The sequence below is a fragment of the Sapajus apella genome, unplaced genomic scaffold (assembly GCF_009761245.1).
Source record: "Sapajus apella isolate SASKATOON/1434 unplaced genomic scaffold, GSC_monkey_1.0 scaffold21, whole genome shotgun sequence".
In the NCBI taxonomy this organism is placed as follows: domain Eukaryota; kingdom Metazoa; phylum Chordata; class Mammalia; order Primates; family Cebidae; genus Sapajus; species Sapajus apella.
In genome coordinates this window covers 24,843,057-24,864,640 of record NW_022436961.1, presented here as the reverse complement: position 1 = coordinate 24,864,640, position 21,584 = coordinate 24,843,057, and the positions used below count along the sequence as shown (strand labels likewise).

General features: G+C 54.7%; 1 protein-coding gene across 1 annotated transcript; it reads left to right on the top strand.

Moving 5' to 3' along the window:
• The first annotated feature begins 3,139 nt into the window (after positions 1-3,139).
• On the top strand, positions 3,140-16,400 carry PHYHIP (phytanoyl-CoA 2-hydroxylase interacting protein). The gene is made up of 5 exons (XM_032288467.1): positions 3,140-3,704; positions 7,116-7,306; positions 8,455-8,629; positions 11,478-11,595; positions 14,230-16,400. The coding sequence occupies exons 2-5, from the start codon at positions 7,142-7,144 to the stop codon at positions 14,762-14,764; spliced, it is 993 nt and encodes a 330-aa protein (XP_032144358.1). The 5' UTR covers positions 3,140-3,704; positions 7,116-7,141; the 3' UTR covers positions 14,765-16,400.
• Positions 16,401-21,584: the final 5,184 nt, after the last annotated feature.

Here is a 21,584-nt window from a genome sequence, read left to right as displayed (position 1 = left end):
ACTGAGTTCAGCCACGGGGAAATACACGCAAACATTTTTAATCTATAAAGTGCATAAGTAATATTAAGACTGCAAATATGTTTTACTTATAGTCTCAGTCTCTGTTACATCAGACTCTATATTTGCTATGCATCTTTCTACCACGAAGAATCTGGCCTTGGTACTGAATTGGAATACTAACTAGTTTTACCGCTTCTGGCCTGAGTCTCCTTTCCCACCCTCCACCTTTTTAAAATGGAATTGATCAGCTGGGCATGATGGCTCACACCTGTAATCCTAGCACTTTGGGAAGCCAAGGCAGGAGGATCACTTGAGACCAGGAGTTGGAGACCAGCCTGACCAATATAGTGAGAGCCTGTCTGTACAAAAAAAAAAAAAAAAAAATTTGTGTTGAGTCTCACCCTGTTGTCCAGGCTGGAGTACAGTGGCGTGATCTTGGTTCACTGCAACCTCCACCTCCCAGGTTCTGGGAGACAGAATGACAGAGCAGGACCCTGTCTCGAAATAAATAATAAAAAAGGACTAGGTGATGAACAGAAAACATAGTGTTAAGTGACAAAAGCAGGTTATAAAACAATATTCTTTCATTTCATTCTATTTTTGTTAGTAAATTCAATACACGTATTGGCTGGGTGTGGTGGCTCCCACCTGTGTAAGCCCAGCTACATCGGAAGGCCACGGTGGGTGGATTGCTTGAATGTAGGAGTTTGAGACCAGCCTAGGCAACACAGTGAGACCCCATCTCCACAAAAAATAAAATAAAAAAAAAAACCATGTGTGGTGCGTGTGCCTATAGTCCCAGGAGTTGGAGACCGACTTAGGGGGCTGAGGTGGGAGGATTACTTAAGCCAGGAGGTAGAGGTTGCAGTGAGTTGAGTTTGTACCACTGCACTCCAGCCTGGTTGATAGAGCAAGACCCTTTCTTGAAAAAAACTTAATTAGAAAAATAAATTCCATACATGTATTCAAAGTGTATTTCTGCATTGTGGGAAAATGATTTTAATTCCCTCTTAAATTTTAAAATGAAATGTGCTCATCTCTCTACCATGATCGTGCGCTACTTGTGTAATAAAAAGTTATTAAAAATAAAAATGCAGCAGAAGTGCATCTTGGCGATTGTTAGGGTTCATAGGGAGTGAGTTATACTTGGCATACTCTGCTTTGCTCTTACCACGTGTTTCCTCTTGTGATCTGAAGAGAAGTCCTTTGAGGCCAAAAGAGGCAGAAGCTCCTAAAGGGCTGTGCCTTCACCTGTCGCCAGCACGCAGCTCCACACAGGGGCCCCCAGATGGCTATTGCTCATGCTTGGGCCACACAACCTCCTGCAGCCTCCTCATGGCATCGAGGGAACGTGGGAGGCGGGGATGGTGCTGGGACTAGTTTTCCTTTGGTAGAAGGGGAAACCAAGTCATGGAGAACCTGCCTTTTTCCTCACACTGCCCCTCGGTGTGGTTCTAGGGACAGGATTTTATTATTTTTTAATTTTTTTTTTTGAGGCAGAGTCTCACTCCGTTGCCCAGGCTAGAGTTCAATGGCACAATCTCGGCTCACTGCAACCTCCGCCTCCCAGGTTCAAGTGATTCTTGTGTCTCAGCCTCCCAAGTAGCTGGGATTACAGGTGCCCACCACCACACCCAGATAATTTTTGTATTTTAATAGAGATGGGGTTTTGCCATGTTGGCCAGGCTGGTCTTGATCCCCTGATCTCAGGTTATCCAGCCACCTCGGCCTCCCAAAGTGCTGGGATTCTCATGCGCCACTATGCTCAGCCTGGGACAGAATTGTAGTCCAGACGTCATGTGCTGGTCATTGCCAGGAGGTTATGTTTTACATCTCTTCTGAGCTCACCAGCTCGGCGTGGGTATGTGGGGGCGGGACGTAGTTATACTTGGCCAAGGGAGTGCTTAGTCCTGCCTCAGTGCCGCATACCACCCCACATTCTGGTTCAGGACCTGGCCAGGCTCGCTGAGGTTCTCACAGCCATTTAAGGCAGGGTTGGTTTCTGCTTGTCCTTGCATGCTGTGAACTCTCACTTTCTGCCACTGTTACCTCCTCTCTCGAGTCCCTCCTGGTGAGTGTCGCTTAGGCTCAGCTCACAACTTCTCCTGCTCTCCAAGACCTCACCCTGGGCCTGCCTCGTGTCTGCTGCCCCCGTGCCAATCCCCCCCACCCCAGCCACACTCCTGCTTCCACAGCCTCCTCTGGCCTGCACCTACGTATGCCCTGGAGCTGCCCACTGTTCTTTATCTGAATCAGCGTCTGTGCCCTGCAATTTAGTTGTATGTTCCTCATTCTCTAATTTTGTCCTCTAAATGGCCATCTTCTCTCCCTTAAGAGACTGTAGGCTCCTTGCAGGCAAAAGCTATTGGGATGGGAATGAGAATGGCTCTGACAGGTGACTGGCACTTCTGATGTGCCAGGCCCAGGGCTGGGCAATTTACCTAACTGTTTCATTCCATGATGAAATAAACCTGTGTGATCCCATCTGACAGATGAAGAGAGTGAGTGGCTTGTCCAAGGTCACCCAGCTGGGCAGCGGTAGAGCAGGGATTCTCAGCACATCTGTCAGCTTGCGCTTGTCACCACTGTGCAACTCTTTGTCCCTGCTTGTTGCTGGATTCACGTTTCCTTGGGTGTTCTTCCTGATGGCCTCCACGGAGTCTACTTCTTGGTGGCAGAACAGCCTCCTGCTGCTGTGAGAGCAGATACGACATTCTCTCACCAAGATGACCAGGGCTGGCTTCCTTTGAGCGCAGAGAGTGGGCTGGGCTGAGGACACTCAAAGCCTGGTGTGTTCTCCCACCCCCACTTCCTCATCCAGTGCACCCTGCCCTGTGCCACAGCCTCTCTCCCAGCCCCTTTGCCTGCAGACACCCAAGCTGCCAGAGGGTTCTCACCGGGCCCGCAGAGATCCCTGGGCTGCAGGTCTGCCATCTCTCGCTAGAGTAGGTAAGAAAAATGGAAACACAGATCACCAAAAGGCCCCAAGGAGAGGCTCTGAAGACAACAACCCGGGGTTCACACCCCCCACCTGGACCTTTCCCCTCTTCAGCCTCCCTCCCCTTCCCCCAATCAGAAGCTTTGCTTTGGGGCCCAAGCCCTTGGCTAAGCTCCGCCCCTCTCCCAGCATCCTAAAGTTTAGGGGCTGCATTCAAGTCAGAGATTTCCAAGTCGGGGGTGTGTTGGAGGGACTTCGGAGGGCAGCTTGCCCTGGAAGAATGGGGGAAAAGCGGCGTGCGTTGCTGTCCCCGAGGACATCTGTGTAGCTCCCTGGGAGACCCTCTGCCCTTTCCCCCTCCCACCAGCCCGGCGAGCAGGGACCCAGCCTGCTTATTATCACCTGACGCTGCGCAGCCACTGATCCCATTGGTGGAGCCAGATTCGGTCTGGCTCTCTCGTTCTTTCTCCCTTCTCTGCCTCTCTCTCCTCCACGCTGCTTTGATTTTGCTCTTGTCTCTCTTCTTGCGCTGCTCGGCTGGGAACATCGTCTCACCAGGGGCAGCAGCGACGCGCTGCACAGCCAGATAGGAGCTGGCTGCGGGGCATGGAAGCAGCCTCCTTGGCAGCCGGGAGAGGAGTGAGCACACACCACTGTCTGTGACCCAGGTGTCCGGCTGCTGTCCCCTGCCTGGGAGCTCATCCACACAGAGGTCTCTCCCTGTCCTCCCTGCCGGCTATTCCTTTGCAGAGCCCAGTGGAGCCAGGTGAGTACCCTTCCTCCCGGAACATGCTGCTGTCAATCCTGAGTAGCCAGGAGCTGGGGGCGCTAGGGTCCTGCCACCACCCGGGGTGCCCACCTGGACTGCCAGGCCTGACGACCTTGTTCCCTCTCCCCCAGGCCCTTGGCAAAGGGGTTAATGGCTGAATCCAGTCTCTGGGGCACCACAGTTAGTCACTCCATGACCATTCTGCTGCAGTCAGCGATGCCAACAGGGACAGAAGGGTGGGGGAAGCATTCTCTGTGGCAGGGCGGCTGTTCTGAATGGGCATGGGGAAGGGGCACCGGTGTGTGAGGCGTGTGTTTTTGTGTGTGTGTGTGTGTGTCTGTGTGTGTGTGCGCTTGCGAGTTGGCTGGAGGCTCGCTGGCGCAGATAGGTCCCTCTGCAGGCAGTCATGCTCGTGTGTGTGTTTCGCCTGGTGTGAGGCATGTCTAGGAGCATAGCTTTCTGGCACATGTGAGGTACATGTGTGGGGGGGACTTATCTGAGTAGCCGGTGGCTGTGCGTGGGTGGGGGCACTGTGAGGCAGTATATTTAGGGGTGGCCATGTCCCTTGTCATGTGTGTGGGAGTGTATGCAGACGGGGGGTTTCTGCGTGGGGAAGTGAGACCCAGAGCAGGAAGGGGTGGGTGGAGAGAAGAGGGGGCAGAAGTCATTGTCTGTGGGCAGAGCCACGTAGGTGCACAAACCTGTTGGCATGAAGGCTCAGCGCTGGCAGAGTGCGGCCAGAGGCAAACACATTTTCAAAGTCTGTGTCTTTGAGCCTGAAGATAACTCTAGAGAGGATACCAGACTTCGGGCGGGGGCTGCCGTGTGTGTGAACACACGTGTGTGCAGGCAGGCGTGTGGGTTGCGTGCCTTCTTGAGGCGGCACGCATGCATGTTGGTGCCTGTGGCGTCCTCTTTTCCCCAAATATGGCTTGTGAGGAGGTGTGCGTGGACGTGTGCGTGCGTGAGCCTTTGGACGTGAACATGTCTGGGTGTGCATGGAGGCAACAGCTAGCGAAGGGGACACCGTGGGGCATTCTGAGAATGTGGAGGGTGGCAGGAGGCACCTAAGTGCCTAGATGGGTGTGTGGGAGTAAGGACGTCTGCAGAGGTGTGGGACTCAGGTGGGTGGGCTCTCTTGGCGCATGTGTGTATGTGCATGCGTGCCTGCCTGTGTGTGGGTGTGTACATGCCTGTCTTGGGGTGGACCCACACGGGGGTGTGCGTGTTTCTCGGGTGTTGCCTCAATGTGTCCCTCACACCCTGCTGGGTGGAGAGAACTTGGGTTCACACCCACCCCTCTGTCCCCCTCGGCTCACTCACTGCCACCCTCCCAAGCTAGGGTGGGGATGTCATCTCAGCTCTCCCAGAATGTAGGGAGGAAGGGACGGGCAGACACCCAAGTCCTAGAGACCCCCGCCACCAAACACAGCTGCCTCTATTTCTAGGAAGACTACAAGGAGGGGCAGGACTAGGTGCCTGCTCGTGGGATGAGTGTGCGATGCCTCATTCACAGAGTGGGTGGGTGGGTGCCACTCAGGGCCTCTTGGGTAGGAGTGTGTCTATGTTCGTTTGTGTGGGTGCGTGTGCGTGGGTGCTTGTGGGTATGAGGGGCACATGTGTCTCTCCCTCGGAGCTTCTCATCAGGAGCCCAGTAGATGGTAACTCCCCACTGCTCCATGCCTGTCCCTGCGAATTAAACTGGTTTATTACGGTAGGGTTGCTTCCAGACACCCAATCATATCTGTCTGATTTTGGGGTGGGCCTGGTAGCACCCCATGCTTCTTTACCATAGGATTCCCCATGTACAAAGCCACTGGCATTTGGCTCTGGGGTGGGAGGCTACAATGAAAGAGGACTTGAGTGACACCTGGGGCAGGTAAGGGTCATCCATCCTTAGCCTTCACCCTGTACCTGCCACCCAGGCAACTCACAGGTTAATACAGAGGTGCCAGGTTCTGGAGCAAGCTTAATTGACAAGAAGGTGTGGGCTGGATCCTCTGGAAGCTATAAATAAAAGTACCTGCTTTCGCAGGCACAAGATGCGCTCACCCCTAGCTCCTGGGCGAGGGGAAGAGAAAAAGAGGGGAGAAAGAGAAGGAGGTGACACTGGGAAAAATGAGGGGTGCTGGGAACTGGGATGGAGGAAGAGATGGAAAGCAGGAGACCAAATGTCCCTGGAGAACACCCCACTCACATCTGCAGTCCCCTCCTAGACGCTGTCACTCCCCTCCCCTTCTCCCTTCCCCATCCAGAGTTAGGCCAGCCAGGCCAGAGTCACTGCCAGAATCGGCTCTTCCCAGCTAAGGCACATGTGAGAGACCATGGTGAGGTCCTCTCATGCTTGGATGAGCACCAGACATAAGGGGAGAATCAAAGGAGTAAGACAGGGAGGGGAGAGAAAATGCTTGAAATGATAGAAGGAAGAAAAATACAGGGTGGAAACACCACGGGCACCCAGGCATGCACATGTGCCATATGTGTGCCCCTCCACCCCCACAGACAAGGGGACACGACCTTAGCTTAATGATCAAGAACTTGGGCACGAGAGTTAAATCATTTGCTCGATGCGTGGCCTTGGGCACTTTAGTACCTCCCCCACCTCAGTTGCCTCATCTGTAAAATGGGGACCATGATAGTGTGTCCCCGTTGCCAGGCTTGCATGAGATGTCTGTTAAATTATGAGCACATGGTTGGCCCCCAGTAGCTGCTAATGTTAAAAGTCATGATTGAAACAAGTCAAGAGAAGATTGGCCGAAAAAGAAAGAGGGATCTTCAAAAAAAAGTTACGGGTGGAAAAAGAGCTTGAAGCCGGCTGTGCCATGTGGCCCTCCTACCACAATGTGTCCACATGCACCTACATGGTACTTGTCCTCCCAGCGGTGCACCATGGTGACCCTTGGCGAGGTCCCCCCAGCAAGGAGAGAGGCCTGAGTCCGAGGGCCCTGGCACCTGTGGGCTCTTGGCTGTCACCTGCCCCAAGCCTCGCACCTCCGCTCCACAGCAGGTGCTTCCTGCGTTTCCTCCGCCTCTCACCCGGCCTCTCCACCCCCACCCCCTTTCTCTTTTCACGCCTGCTGGCTAAGGGCCCCCTCCCTCCTCGGCTCCATCTGCTGCAAATCTGTCCCCGCCCGGCTTTGCAGCGTTCCCACTGCCTCTGCCACCTGTCAGGTGCCGTCTGCTCTGCAGACCCCTCCGAGGAGAGCAGAGTCCCCTGGGGCGGGCACCCCATTCCACCTTCCATCCTCCTCCTCTCGTTTTCCCTGTGCAATCTTTTTTGTCTTGCTCATGAGGCAGGTGGATTCCAGGGGTCCCTGAATTTCCACCTTGCCAGGGATATTGGGAGGAGGACATTCCAGAAAGCTCACCGGGGGCATGGGAGGTGCTGACACCTCCCCTCCTCCTCAGTCCCCACAGGAGACAACCCTGGGAGCATGGAGCTGCTGTCCACACCGCACAGCATCGAAATCAACAACATCACCTGTGACTCCTTCCGCATCTCCTGGGCCATGGAGGACAGTGACCTGGAGAGGGTTACCCACTACTTCATTGACCTCAACAAGAAGGAGAATAAGAATTCCAACAAGTTCAAGCACCGGGTGAGTAGAAGATGCCCTGGGAGCCTCTCACCCACACCTGTTCCTGAAGGAGGCCGGATAAGGGAACACTTGGAAGGGATGGTTTGGAGTCAGGGGCCTGGTTAACATCCACACTCTTCTTTCTGTGTCATTTTGGGAAAGTTACTTGACCTCTCTGAGCCTGAGCTCCTTCCCTGGTGAAGAGGGAATAACCATGCCAAGCCTCGCGGGGCCGTGGAGAGGATGCAGTGAGTCATGTTTGCGTGGTGCTTGGCCCGGCGCCTAGCACAGAGGGAGCGCTGTTATCAGCGCCACGACTGCAACTGCGACTTCAGGCAGGGGCAGAGAGCCTGGGTGGGGTGCGGCGGCAGGCATCGCCTATGGGGATGACGTCTCAGGGCACAGCCTCGCTGTTGGCTGGGTGGGCCACGCGGGCCTCAGTCAGGGTGGGGCCCTTTTGCTGTGGCCTCAGTGCTCCCCTTCGGGCCCCTCACCTGCTGGCCTGCCATTTGCTTGGCGTAGAAAAGGAATGGGAGAGAGTCCTCCGTGGGTGTGTCCTTTTCTGGGGTTAAAAGCCAGCGTGGGGGTGAGTGGGAGGAAGCCCTCATCCTCTCAAGCTGGCAGAGGCAGGGGAGCGATGTGGCCAGCTGGCTCCCAGGCCGACGGCCCCGGCGTGGGTTACTCACCCGCTCTCTTTCTCTGGAACCATTTCTCCCGATTTGGGTGTCTTTTGGCAGGCCAGTTGCCACGGTGACGTGAATGTTCACCACCACCCCCTTAACCCTCCCCGCCAAAGAATAAGGCATATTTTCCCTTCCTCCCTGGCTTCTCAGCATTTCCGTTGCCGTGGAGACGGCACTGCAGTGTGCAGAGCTCTCAAAGTCTCCTTCAAAAATGAAGGCCTTGCCGCCCTCAACTTTGTGGCTTTTCCCCTCCGTTCCCAAGAGAACAGGGTGTCACGGGGGTTCGAGGAGGGGCCAAGGCTGGGGAGCGTCTGTGTGGCCTTCCTGGGAAAATGGTGGCCACGGTATGGAGCCATCAGATCCCCAAGATTGGTCCTGCTCAGGAGAAACAGGGCCATCTGGGGAGTGGGGGGTCTTGGGGGATGCCCAGATCAGGCATGAACCCCAGTTTCATGCCTGGCTCTCTGTCTGTACCCTATTTCTCAGGATGTCCCCACCAAGCTCGTGGCCAAGGCAGTGCCACTGCCCATGACGGTGAGAGGCCACTGGTTCCTGAGCCCCCGCACGGAGTACAGTGTGGCTGTGCAGACGGCAGTGAAGCAGAGTGATGGGGAGTACCTGGTGTCCGGCTGGAGCGAGACGGTGGAGTTCTGCACTGGGGGTGAGGTCCTACTGTCACACCCCAGTCCTGTTGTTTAGCATGTCGGGCTTAGTTGTGTTCAAGGCGGGGCTTCTTTGTAGTGCAGCAAACACTGACGAGCACCTTCTGTCCACCAGGCAGCGTGCTTGGGCCACACACAGGGAGATACACGGGCATGACACCCTCCCTGCCTCCAAGAGCCTGGCCTTTCTCTTTGCTCACCAAAGGCAGATGTGAACCCCACTAATCATGTTGGCAAGACGACTTCCATCAACAAAGGGAGTTACTTTTCTGGCTTGGTACCAGATCACAGGCATCTTTTTAAACACTGTGGTCAAAGGTGCATGATGTGAAATTTGCCATCCTGAACATTTTGAAGCATACAGTTCAATGCTATGAAGTATATTCACAAAGTTGCACAATCAATCTCCAGAACCTTTTTACTTGGAAAACGGAAACTCTATACCCATTAAACAACCACCCCCAATTTCCCCCGCCAGCTGCCATTCTACCCTCTGTTTCTATGAATATGGCTCCTCTAGGTAGCTCATATCAGTAGAATTGTACAGGATTTGTATTTTTGTGACTGGAATATGACAGAATTTTCTTTTTTTTTTTTTTTTTTTTTTTTTTTAGACAGAGTCTTGCTGTGCTGCCCAGGCTGGTGTGCAGTGGCACGATCTCAGCTCACTGCAACCTCCGCCTCCCTGGTTCAAGCGATTCTCCTGCCTCAGCTTCCCAAGTAGCTGGGATTACAGGCGTGCACAACCATGCCCAGCCAATTTTTTGTATTTTTAGTAGAAACAGGGTTTCACCGTGTTAGCTAGGATGGTCTCAATCTCCTGACCTCATGATCCACCCGCCTTGGCCTCCCAAAGTGCTGGGATTACGGGTGTGAGCCACTGCACCCAGCCAAATTTTCTTCCTTTTCAAAACTGGATAGTATTTCATTGCATGGATAGACCACATTTGTTTAATCAATTATCTGTCAATGTGCACTTGGTGGAGCCATCACATTTCCCTTGTTCTGAGCCTCCGTGTAGCCTGGGAAAATGGTCCTCGGTCACCGGCCCTGCAAACTCTTAGCAGAACTTAACTTGCAGACTCCAGCATAAACAGCGGACTTATGTGTGCTTTGTCACTCATGACTCAGGTTCTGCCCCCACAAGATTGCATTCTTTTGGTGTTCACGGTGAGAGCTGCTCCAGATCTCTCTGTCACACAGAAGGGGCAGGGAACGTTCTCAGCCTGGGGCCTCTGAGGCTGCTGGCTCCATCCTTTGCCAAGATTTATGCCCCAAGTCTCCTTGAGCTGCTGTTGTCTTTTGAGTGGTGTTTTTTCTCTTTTTTTTTTTCTCCTTCTGCTTTTTTTTTTGAGATGGAGTCTTACCCTTCTCAGGCAGTATGGAGTGCAGTGGTGTGATCTCGGCTCACTGCAACCTCCGCCTCCCAGGTTCAAGCGATTCTCCTGCCTCAGCCTCTGAGCAGCTGGGATTACAGGCACCCACCACCACACCTGGATAATTTCTTTGTATTTTTAGTAGAGATGGGGTTTTATATGTTGGCCAGGCTGGTCTTGAACTCCTGACCTCAAGTGATCCACCTTGTCCTCCCAAAGTGTTCAGATTACTTTGAATATCTCAATACTCAAAGTAATATTCAGGGGTGAGCCACCATGCCTGGCCTTTCTTATGTTTTGAGACAGGGTCTTGCTCTGTTGCCCAGGTTGGAGTACAGTGGCACGACGATGGCTCACTGCAGCCTCAACAACCTTCTCCCCTGAGCCCAAGCGATCATCTCTCCTCAGCTTCCTGGCCTCCTGAGTACCTGGAACTACAGGCACATACCATCACGCCTGGCTCATTTTTGGTATTTTTTGTAGAGATGGGGTTTGCCATGTTGGCCAGGCTGGACTCAAACTCCTGGGCTCAAGTGATCTTCTGCCTCAGCCTCCCAAAGTGCTGGGGATCACAGGCGTGAGCCACCACGCCTGGCTGAGTGGTGCTTTTTCTTAGCTCTGCTGCAGAACCCACTCTCTGGAGGCCTCTTGTTCCTGGTGGGGAAAGCTTCTTGGTTTACCCCCGAGTCCTCCATGTGCAGTAGGCATTTAATTCAAATTGGGGATCTGGCTGCAATCCAGTCCACACTCCTCTCACCAAACCAAGCACTCTGGTCAGGGACGCATCCACAGGGAAGGGCACCTTCTTCTAATTTGTACCAAGGAGCTGTATGTGCCACCACCAGCCTTGCTGGGGCCCCAGGGTCCCAGACCCAGGCCCAAGGGGTTCAATGCTGCTATCCTGTTTCCAGCCTTCCGTTTCTCCTGAGATGTTCAAGCTGAGAGCTGCTGCTCCAGACCAAGGTCTGCCTAAACATTGCCCAGGCTCAGTTCTCCTGAGACCCTCACGAGCCCCCACCTGTAACTACAGCTGGCTTCTATGGGGGTGGTGTGGGCAGTCTATGTACTGGATTTCAGGGGCTCGCCCAAAAGGACCTCAAGCCCTTCCCTCTCAAGTCTTTTTCCTACCAGTCCTCTTTTCACATGAGGTTGGGATCACAGCTCCTGGGATCCCTGGCAGGATAACTGGGCAGCCCCCTCCATTTTCTGACCTGGAAAGCCCCGAGGCTCTGGCACTGTGGTTGCAGAGGTGACGAGGACACATAGCAAGCAGCGCCCCTGTTTCCAGCAGAGGCCAGCTGGCCTGTTCCCGTCTGAGTTTAAGGTTCTGTGACTGTCTAGTCACTCCTGCTGCTTTGGCAGGCAGAGGTTGGCCGACACACACGGGGTGGGGTGGTGTGGGGTGGGGAGAGGAGGTGGCTGTGCTTCTCAGCTGGCCCTCAGCTCACCCATTTCGTCTGGGCTCTTGCAGATTATGCCAAGGAGCACCTGGCTCAGCTGCAGGAGAAGGCCGAGCAGATCGCAGGCCGCATGCTCCGCTTCTCTGTCTTCTACCGCAACCATCACAAGGAGTACTTCCAGCACGCCAGGTACGGGCGTGGGCTCCGGCAGGACCCGCCAGCCTCTCCTCCCTCCCAGCCTGTCCTGCTCCTGCCCTGGCTGTCCGAGGTCACCCCACCCTTGTGGCTGCCAGTCCCTTCTCCAGGGTTGATATGCCCTGACGTCATCAGGCTGGCTCTGAAGAGACTGCTACTTTGGGGACTGGGCTCAGGGAAGAGCAAGGGCTCCGAGGGTGGGGCCTCCTCCAACAGTGTTGTACTAACAAGCCTGGAAGAATGAGGTCTGGGTTTGCTCCCCCCCGGGACAGCTCATTTCACGGGGTTCTACCACCACAGGTCAAGCCCGCTCTCCAATTTAGGCCCTGGGGCCAACGAGGAGGTGACAGGGAGCACACAAAATGAGGACGTTCTGGGCACAAAGGGTGCTAGGAAGCACCCACCTCGGTGGTTTTCAAACTGGGTTCTCCCTCCAGGGAGACATCTCAGTGAACCCCTTAGAATGCTGCTGTGGGGTAAGGGGGACCAGAGGATGAGGCTCCGTGGGCCCCACATCTGACGTCCAGCCAGAGCAGCCTCAGTTTGACTTGCCTGTAACCCATCCACGTATAATTTATTTTGGGGGGAAAAAGAGGTTCTGTAGTCTAAAAGTGTCTGAAAATTGGTGACCTGATCCAACACCCTCTGCCTGCAGAAGAGGAGCCTGAGGCCCACAGGGAAGTGGCTTGTTCATTTGAGCCAGGGAGTCACTTGTCACTGAGGACAGCCAGGACCAGGCAAGAGTGAGGCAGGACCAGAAGTACCCACCCTCCCCACACCTACTGGCAAGCGCTCATATCCTTCTGAGGCTCAGCCAGGGCAAGCAGCTGCTCTGGTTGTCTTTTTTTTTTGAGATGGAGTCTCATTCTATCACCCAGGCTGGAGTGCAATGGCGCCATCTCGACTCACTGCAACCTCCACCTTCAGGGTTCAAGTGATTCTCCTGCCTCAGCCTCCCAAGTAGCTGGGACCACAGGTGTGTGCAACCACGCTGGGCTAATTTTTGTATTTTTAATGACGTGGGGTTTCACCATGTTGGCCAGGCAGGTCTCAAACTCCTGACCTCAGATGATCTGCCCACCTCAGCCTCCCAAAGTGCTGGGATTATAGGTGTGAGCCACTGCACCTGGCCTCTGCCTGTCTTTATCCTTGCAGTCAGGGCAGTTTAAATCTCGGGAGTCTCTGGGGTTTGTATTAAAGAAGCAAGGCCTGCTAGGTGGCTCATGCCTGTAATCCCAGCACTTTGGGAGGACAAGGTGGGATCGCTTGAGCCCAACAGTTCAAGACCAGCCTGAACAACATAGTAAGACCCTGGTCTCCACAAAAAGTTTAAAGAATTAGTCCAGGCACGGTGGCTCATGCCTGTAATCTCAGCACTTTAGGAAACTGAGGCAAGTGGATCACAGGTCAGGAGATCGAGACTATTCTGGCCAACCTGGTGAAACCCTGTCTCTACTAAAATAGAAAAATGAGCTGGCCCTGGTGGTGGGCACCTGTAGTCCCAGCTAATCAGGAGGCTGAAGCTGGAGAATCCCTTGAACCCAGGAGGTGGAGATTGCAATGAGCTCAGATTGCGCCACTGCCCTCCAGCCTGGTGAGAGAGAGAGACTCCATCTCAAAAAAAAAAAAAAAAATTAAATAATTAGCTGGGTGTGGATGGCTTGAGCCCAGGAGTTTGAGCTTGCAGCGAGCTGTGTTTGCACCACTGCACCCCAGCCTGGAAAGCGAGTCAATGGCTCAGTTTGGGCTCCTTTATCAACAAGAATGGGAGAGACAGGGAGCACCCATGTGTGCCAGGTACCTTACTTGTGCCAGGATGTAAAGATAAAGGCACAGTCCTCCCTTTTGAGAACCTCAGAATCCCTTCAGAGTGACAGTATGGAAACAGCCCATGTAAAAATAACATGTAATTGTTGAGCACAATTTAGTGTCCTGGCCAGGTGAGATGGCACATGCTGCAATCCTAGCACTTTGGGAGGCCAAAGCAGGAGGATCCCTTGAGGCCAGGAGTTCATGTCCAGCCTGGGCAACATAGTGAGAAGCTTCGGTGTCCTGCACATACCAGGCAGCTAAATATTTGTCAAGTGCAAGAGCCTGCTCTTCCAGGAAGGTTTTAGAGGAGAACAGACGCTTGGCTGAGGCTTGAAGGCAGATTAGGAGTTTGCCAAGCCAGGCAGAGAAACGTGGGGAGGGTGGTCAGTGCAGCAGAAGGACGAGCCCTGCACAGGGACACAAAGGAGGCAGGAGACCATGTGCACAGGGGGTGGGTAAATGGGTGGGGTGGCAGGAGGTGGGGAGTAGCAAGGGGAATCGCTGAGCTCAGGGTGTAGAGATCAGATCATGAGCTGCCGGGCTTTTCACGCACCCCCCATCAAAGGGTTTCAAGCTGGGGAGTGACAGCTTCACATTTCTTCTCTGAGAAGGAGTGGGCTGGATGAGTCCCTCTCCAGGGCCCTCCCTGCTCTTGCATTCTGGAATGTTCTATTTGTGACTAGTGGAGGCGGCTGGGGGAGGGCTGGGAGCTGGGCTGCCTCCCTCCCTCCTCGACCACAGGCAGCAGCCAAGCCTCAGCCCGGCTCACCAGCCGCATCTTCTCTTCCCTTTGGCGTGTCTCCCTGGGGTGGGCAGGACCCACTGCGGGAACATGCTGCAGCCCTACCTGAAGGACAACAGCGGCAGCCACGGCTCCCCCACCAGTGGTATGCTCCACGGGGTCTTCTTCAGCTGCAACACGGAGTTCAATACGGGCCAGCCCCCGCAGGACTCCCCGTACGGCCGCTGGCGCTTCCAGATCCCGGCCCAGCGCCTCTTCAATCCCAGCACCAACCTCTACTTTGCGGACTTCTACTGCATGTACACGGCCTACCACTACGCCATCCTGGTGCTGGCGCCCAAAGGCTCCCTGGGGGACCGCTTCTGCCGCGACCGCCTGCCCCTCCTGGACATTGCCTGCAACAAGTTCCTGACCTGCAGCGTGGAGGACGGGGAGCTGGTCTTCCGCCACGCCCAGGACGTCATCCTGGAGATCATCTACACCGAGCCCGTCGACCTGTCCCTGGGCACCCTGGGGGAGATCAGCGGGCACCAGCTCATGAGCCTGTCTACTGCCGACGCCAAGAAGGACCCCAGCTGCAAGACCTGCAACATCAGTGTGGGCCGCTAGGGACTCCTGGGGAGCTGGGGGGCGAGGGAGAGATGAGCGCAAGGTGAAGGTGGGTGGCCCAGGTTCAGGGAGCTGGCTTTCTCTCTCCTGCCCCCCTGCTCCTTCCATGCTGCCCAGCTGCCCTCCCCTCGCCCCTTGGCATTGGAGGCAACCGATGGTGGTCCTCTTGGTAAGTGTGGCCCACCCCCGGCCTGGCGGACGTGGAAAGGCTTCTCGGCCCCTGTAGTGGGTGGCTGGGCCGGATTTCCGGAGAACTTCCCCTCTCCTCTGGTTTCCTTGTCCTACTGTTGTTTGCCGCATCCAGGTCTCTATCTCCCAAAGACCCGCCCACCTCCGGGGCTCTCCCAGGGAAGCCTCTCTGGGCCAAAGCCCACGTGTAGCGTGGCTGCCTCCAGAGGAGATGCAGAGAGCTGTGGGGCGATCTTTCTCGGTCGCACTCACCCCACTCAGGGCCAACCACAGAATGCCCCCTCCCTGCTGAGCTGGGTCTCTGGGGCTTCCCACTCCAGGCGCGGACCCCTTCCCCCTATAAATAGTCTCCTGCACCACCGTGACACCCTGGCTGCTCCTTGCCCCAAAGAACCCTCTTCCTGCATGGGAGAGCTGTCCCTCCCCTTCTCTACCTGCCCACCAGGATGCTACCCCCTGCTCTCTAGAAAGGAACTCTTTTTTCTCTTGGCTTTGGGGGCCTTCAGGCTGTCAGACGTTTCCTTCCTTCCACACCCCAGCATACCTGCTCCTTGCTTAGAGTGCCGGGGTCTGAGACAGCAGCCACTGGGGTTGAGGAGGGGGAGAAGACCCCTGAGACCCAGAGGTGCCCCTTCCTCAGCCGGGAGTGGGCCGCCTAACGCTCTGCGGGGGGCCTGGCATGGAACGAGAGACCTGCAGGCTGTCCCGCGGGCCCCGGCACCCCGCCCAGCTGTGCACTTTGCTCACTCACTCTGCCCCAGTGCCGTGACTGTCCTGTGCCCATGCGTGACCTGGACTGTGGACTCTCTGCTACTCTGCCTGTCCCCTGCCCATTGGCGCTGTCTGCTCTCCTGCCACGCTGCTGGCTGGGAGCCCCTCCCCGGGGAGTTCTTGAAGTTCTTCTCGGGCCTCCTTGTGTTTTTGCCTCATTCCTACTGTCGCACAGGTCATGAGGGTGGAATCCCTAAGATCAGCAAAGCCAACAGAAAGAGCCTGGGGGAGGGGCTGAGGGCAGCGGTGGGCTGTATGGGGGATGATGGAGGTGCCATCAGGCGGAGGCAAGTGCAGCCTCACAGTGACTTTCCCAGAGGTGACAGATGACGGATGAGTGGCTGGATTTCTTTAATGAAGGACGGAAGCAGTGACGGGCTGGCAAGAGTGGCAGGTGGACAGCGGTCACCTCTCTATAGTCAGGGGGAGTTACATGGCCAGCTATCTCTCTGGGATGGGTCAGGAGGCCTGGAGGCTCTGGGAGAGGTGTTGAGAAGGAGAGAACAGGGCCCCAGGCCCTTTCCTTCCCCCTGGGCTGACAGCATTGCTGTCGGGGTGGCCTGCTGCCCTCCCCTGGCCCTCATGTCCCCCCCGGGCTGGGGTCTGCCTGCCTGTGCTGTGCTTGCGACGTGCATCAATAAACCACCGTGGCCTGAGGGCCCTGCTCGTCTCAGTCCATTTGAGCTGCTGTCACAAAATACCACACTGGGTGGCTCACGAACTGCAGATTCATTTCTCATAGTCTGGAGACTCAGGAGGTTATGATCAAGGTGCTGGCAGAAGTGGCGTCTGGTGAGGGCCTGCTTCACAGGTGGCTCTTTTCACTATGTCCTCACAGGGTAAAAGGAATGAGCAAGCTCTCTAGCCTCTTTTTTTGTAGAGATGGGGGGGTGGGGGGGTGGGTGGGTCTCACCGTATTGCCCAGGCTGGCCTCAAACTCTTGGCCACAAGTGATCCTTCCATCTAGGCCCCGCAAAGTGCTTGGGATTACAAGCCTGAGCCACTGCCCCAGGCCATCTTGGGCCCTTTCAAAAAGGTACTAATCCCATTCATGTGGCTCCACCATCATGACCTCATTACCTTCCAAGGACCTGCTTCCTAAAACCATCTTCTGGTTAGAATTTCTAACTAGGGCTGGGGGCGGTGGCTCACGCCTATAATCTCAGCACTTTGGGAGGCTGAGGCAGGTGGATCACTGGAGATCAGGAGTTCAAGACCAGCCTGGCCAACATGGTGAAACCCCATTGCTACTAAAACTACAAAATTAGCTTGGCGTGGTGGTACAGGCCTGTAGTCCCAGCTACTCAGGAGGCTGAAGCAGGAGTATTGCTCCAACACAAGAGGGGGAGGCTGCAGTGAGCCAAGACTGCACCACTGCACTCCAACCTGGGTGACAGAGTGAGACCCCGTCTCAAAAAAAAAAAAAAAAAAATTTCAACCTAGGATTTGGGGGGGGCGGGCACAAACATTCAGAGCATAGCACCCCATCTCTTTGGGCTGATGATGGTGTGGATGAGTTCTGCAATCCACAGGGGAGCTCCAGTGGGAATGCCCCCAGGACAGGCCACCTGGAATCAGCTGCAAAGGATTCTCGTGTCCACTGTGGGAGGTGGGGCTCAGGGTGCAGAGCTGAGTCTCCAGCTTGGAAGGGACTTTGGAGTCTTTCAGTCCTACCCAGGGTCTCCCACATGGGGCCTCCCAGGAGAGGACCTGCAGCGTCTGAAGGCCCCGTTTGGAGCCTTCATACTACAGCAGCTTCCCATTGCTCCAGACCCAGATGCCACCAAATGTCCCTGTTCGAAGCACCTGAGTGTACCCGCTCCCCAACAGCGCTTCCATTTAGAGATCCCAGTCACCTCTGCATCTATTATTTTATCATTATTTTTGAGATGGAGTCTTGCTTTGTCACCCAGGCTGGAGTTCAGTGGCACGATCTCAGCTCAGTGTAACCTCTACCTCCCAAGTTCAAGCAATTCTCCTGCCTCAGCCTCCGAAGTAGCTGGGACACAGGTACACACCACCATGCCTGAATAATTTTTGTATTTTTGATGGAGATGTTGGCCAGGCTGGTCTCAAACTCCTGACCTCAAGTGATCCACCTACCGCAGCCTCCCAAAATGACTGGATTACAGGCGTGAGCAAGCCACTGTGCCTGGCCATTATTTTTATTTCTTGAAACAGGGTCTTCCTCTGTTGTCCAGACTGGAGTGCAGTGGCACAATCATGGTTCACTGCAGCCTCAACCTCTGGGGCCCAAGTGATTCTCCCACCTCAGCCTCCAGAGTAGCTGGGACCACATGTACACCATCATGCCCACCTAGGATTTTTTTTAATTTTTAATTTTGTAGAGATGAAGTTTCCCTGTGTTGCCCAGGCTGATCGCTAACTCCTGGGCTTAAGTGATCCTCCTGCCTCCCAAAGTGCTGGGATTACAGGCTTGAGTCACTGTACCTGGCCTGCATCTGTTGTTATGGACTTATTGATACAGTCCTCTGCCGGAGTAAAAAAAGCTCTCGAGAAGTCAAAGTCCTCACCAACACTGCCCGACTCAAGGCCATGTTCACATGTGTCATCCGGCGCTCAGGGCACAGCCTCTGGGGTACAAAGGAAAGTGGAAATGGCAGATAACGGCTCCTGAGGGCCTACTGTGCACCAGGCACCCAGGTGTTGTCACACACATCAGCTTCTTTAGTCTTCACAATGGTCCTTGGGAGTATTATTCCCACTTAACAGTAGAAACTGAGGCACAAAGCCTTGCCCATGTCTTACAGCCAGTAAGTGACAGTGCCCAGGCTTTGACTGAGAAACCAGAATCTTCCCATTTTCTGCCCTATGCCTGTCTTCCCTTGTGAATGTCAGTGGCTACCTCGGACACTCCTGTTTCAGACACAGTGACACCCCTGGGGGGCCCCTCCACCACACCTGTTAAACAAGTCCGTGCCTAGTTCCAGAATATCACTGGGGGTGGCTATGGCATCATAGATGGCATGGAAGCTTATTTTAAAGGTGTAGTGGAGCGGAGCTGGATGTGGCATCTCGTGCCTGTAGTCCTAGCTACTTGGGAGGCTGAGATGGAAGGATCACTTGAGGGAGTTCAAGGCTGCAATAAGCTATGACCGTGCCACTGCACTCTGGCTTGGGTGACAAAGCAAGACCCCAACTTTTGAAAAACAAAGGGAGTAGTAGTCAGTACTTGGAATCAGCATTCTGAGGATGGGGTGACTGGGGATCCACCCTTCTGCCTTTGGGCAGGCCTGCACAGGATTCTCCACTCCTAGCTGAGAGGGTTTGAGTCCTCCAGAGGGGCAGCCTCCAGTCTTCTTTTTATGAACCCTTTCAGGTTTCTTGGGAGGGGAGACTGGCTCCCAGAGTCCTCATAGTGGTGCATGAAGGCAGAACGGAGGTGGGGTTGGGAGAAGCCCCAGGCAGGTTCCTTCAGAGAGGAGAGCCTTCTGTTTCTCCTTCCTCTGTCCAGATGGCCAGTCCCAGCACACAGCCAGCCCTGCCATACTCGAAGCACCAGTCAGACAGAGCTGGGTCAGAGGGTCCACTGGAGGCTGCCCCGGGGTCTTTTCTGGCCCTGGGTCTATTCTGACCTGGTGGAAGGAGAGAGGTGCTCATGGCAGTGTGTGCACACACACACACCCTTTCTGGGCTGGATTCAGAGGACAGCCTAGAGGGCCACAGACAGCTCCAAGGTGAAGGACAACCCTGAACCACTGCTGCCACTGTCCAGCTGAGGGGCCCCGAGTTAGCTCTGTCTGCAGTACAGGCAGCCAGGGAAAACGAGGTGGTGGCCACAGGGGGAGGCTTTAGATTCCAGGTGAAGGATTCCACTGTACAGGCACAAACACACAGATGTACCTGACACAAATACATGGTGGCACACACTTGGTCCCCGACACACACACAACTCATAGCTGAAATGCCTCTGCTCAGGTACGCACCCACACTTCCCTCCCATTCCTCTGCCCCGGACCAGTATCTTTTCTTTTAACCCTGGGCATCCCACAAAGTGGAGGGAGGGGAGGTGCCCGCGCTGTGGACGCTAGCAGTTTTGTTCTGCTTCGGTATGTGTCTCTTCTCCATGTTAGGAAAGAGGTGGCTGGGGTCCCAAGGAAAGGAGCGAGGAGGGTCCATTCCCCGAAGTGGAGGGAGGCCTCCAGGAAGTGGAGCTGAGGTGATTGGCCATAAAACAGCTTGGCCACAACATCTGGAGGAGATTGGGACCAGATGTTCAGGGGATGGGGGAAGGGAGGCTGTGGGGATGGAGGGGGCTGGGGCGGCAGAGGCGGCAGCTCTGGCTGGCAGGAGGCTGGGCTGGGGGCTCAGGGTTCTCGGGGAAATCATCTGGCTGCTCTGTCCCCCACTCTCCAAGTCAGGCACTACTATTTTAATAAACTGGAGCAACAAATCTTTTCACAGATTCTAGAATCAGCCTTGTGCCTAGGGACAGTCAAGTACAGGGTATTACTTGGGAGGTGCCCAGAAGGGCCACCAGCTCACCAGAAATATGTCCCTTGCTTCCCGGAAGCCCCCTCCTTGTTGTGGGCTCTGTGTTGCCCCTCCTGCAGGTAACCTAAGCTCCTGATGCCTGCCTGGAAACTACTTTTGTACCTGAAAGTTTCCTTTTAGCACAGGAGGGGAATTGTCTGAGCTAACGGAGGAACCTACCCAGTCCAGCTCGGCCGTAGAGACCCCACCCCAGCGGCGCCAAAGGCATTAAGCAGACACCCAAATAGAACAGAAAAGTGGGACTATCAGGGGTCATCAGCCTTCTGAGCTGAGAGCCTCAGGTCCTGACTGCATTCCGGGCTGAGGGCCTCGAGCTGACTCTGACCCACGTGTTTATTCTCTCTGAACAGGTGATCATTATTAGCAAACAGGTGTTCTGTGTTTTCTCATAGACCCAAGATTAACTAGGTAGGCAGCTGGTGCCTGCTTACCACTGATCAGAGACAAACCAGAAAGTATTCTCCACGAGGGAGCCACGGGGGCAGAGTCACATATCTCGAGATTTCAGAATTGTTTTCCCCGGTGGATGATATACATATACTGTCTTGCTACTTTAGAATGCCCCAAGCAGTTTTCCACTTTCAGTGGTGCCGGGGTTTGGCCAGGTTTTCCTTGCCATTGTTCTCAGCAAACAATGTAATTTATCACACGTTAGGACTCATCCCAATAGAAAGGAAAAGCAGGCCCATTTATTGAGATCCCCTATTTGCCAGGCACCGTGACCAGCTCTCTTCAAAGATTCTCTCATTCCTGCATTTTTTTTCTATTACTCAGACTGGAGTGCAGTGGTGTGATCTCAGCCCACTGCATCCTCAACCTCCCAGCTCAAGCAATCCTCCCACGTCAGTCTCCCGCATAGCTAGGACTACAGGCATGCAATGCACCACTCCCGGCTGATTTTTTAAACGTTGTTTTGTAGAGGTGGGGTCTCGCTATGTTGCCCAGGCTAGTCTCAAACTCCAGGGCTCAAGTGATTCCCGCCCCCATACTCCTGAAGCACTGCAATTACAGGCATGAGTCACCATGCCTGGCCTCCTTCCTTCTTCACATATCATCCCACACTTACCCATGAAGAACCTGAGGTTCAAAGAAGTGACTCATCCAGGGTCACACAGCCTCCAAATGGTGGAGCCGATGTTCCAAATGGGCTTCTTTGCTCTCAAGCATGTCACCTTTTTACTACTGGAGATCCTGTGGGGTTAGAGGAGGAGGAGGGAAAAAGAAAAAGGGAGTGAGGGACACAGCCAGGCACTCAGCTTTCCTTAGTTTGCAACTGAGCCAACCCTTGTCCCTGGAAGCTGCCACAGCCCTGGTTAGGGTCCCAGTCACTTCAGTTACCTGGTGC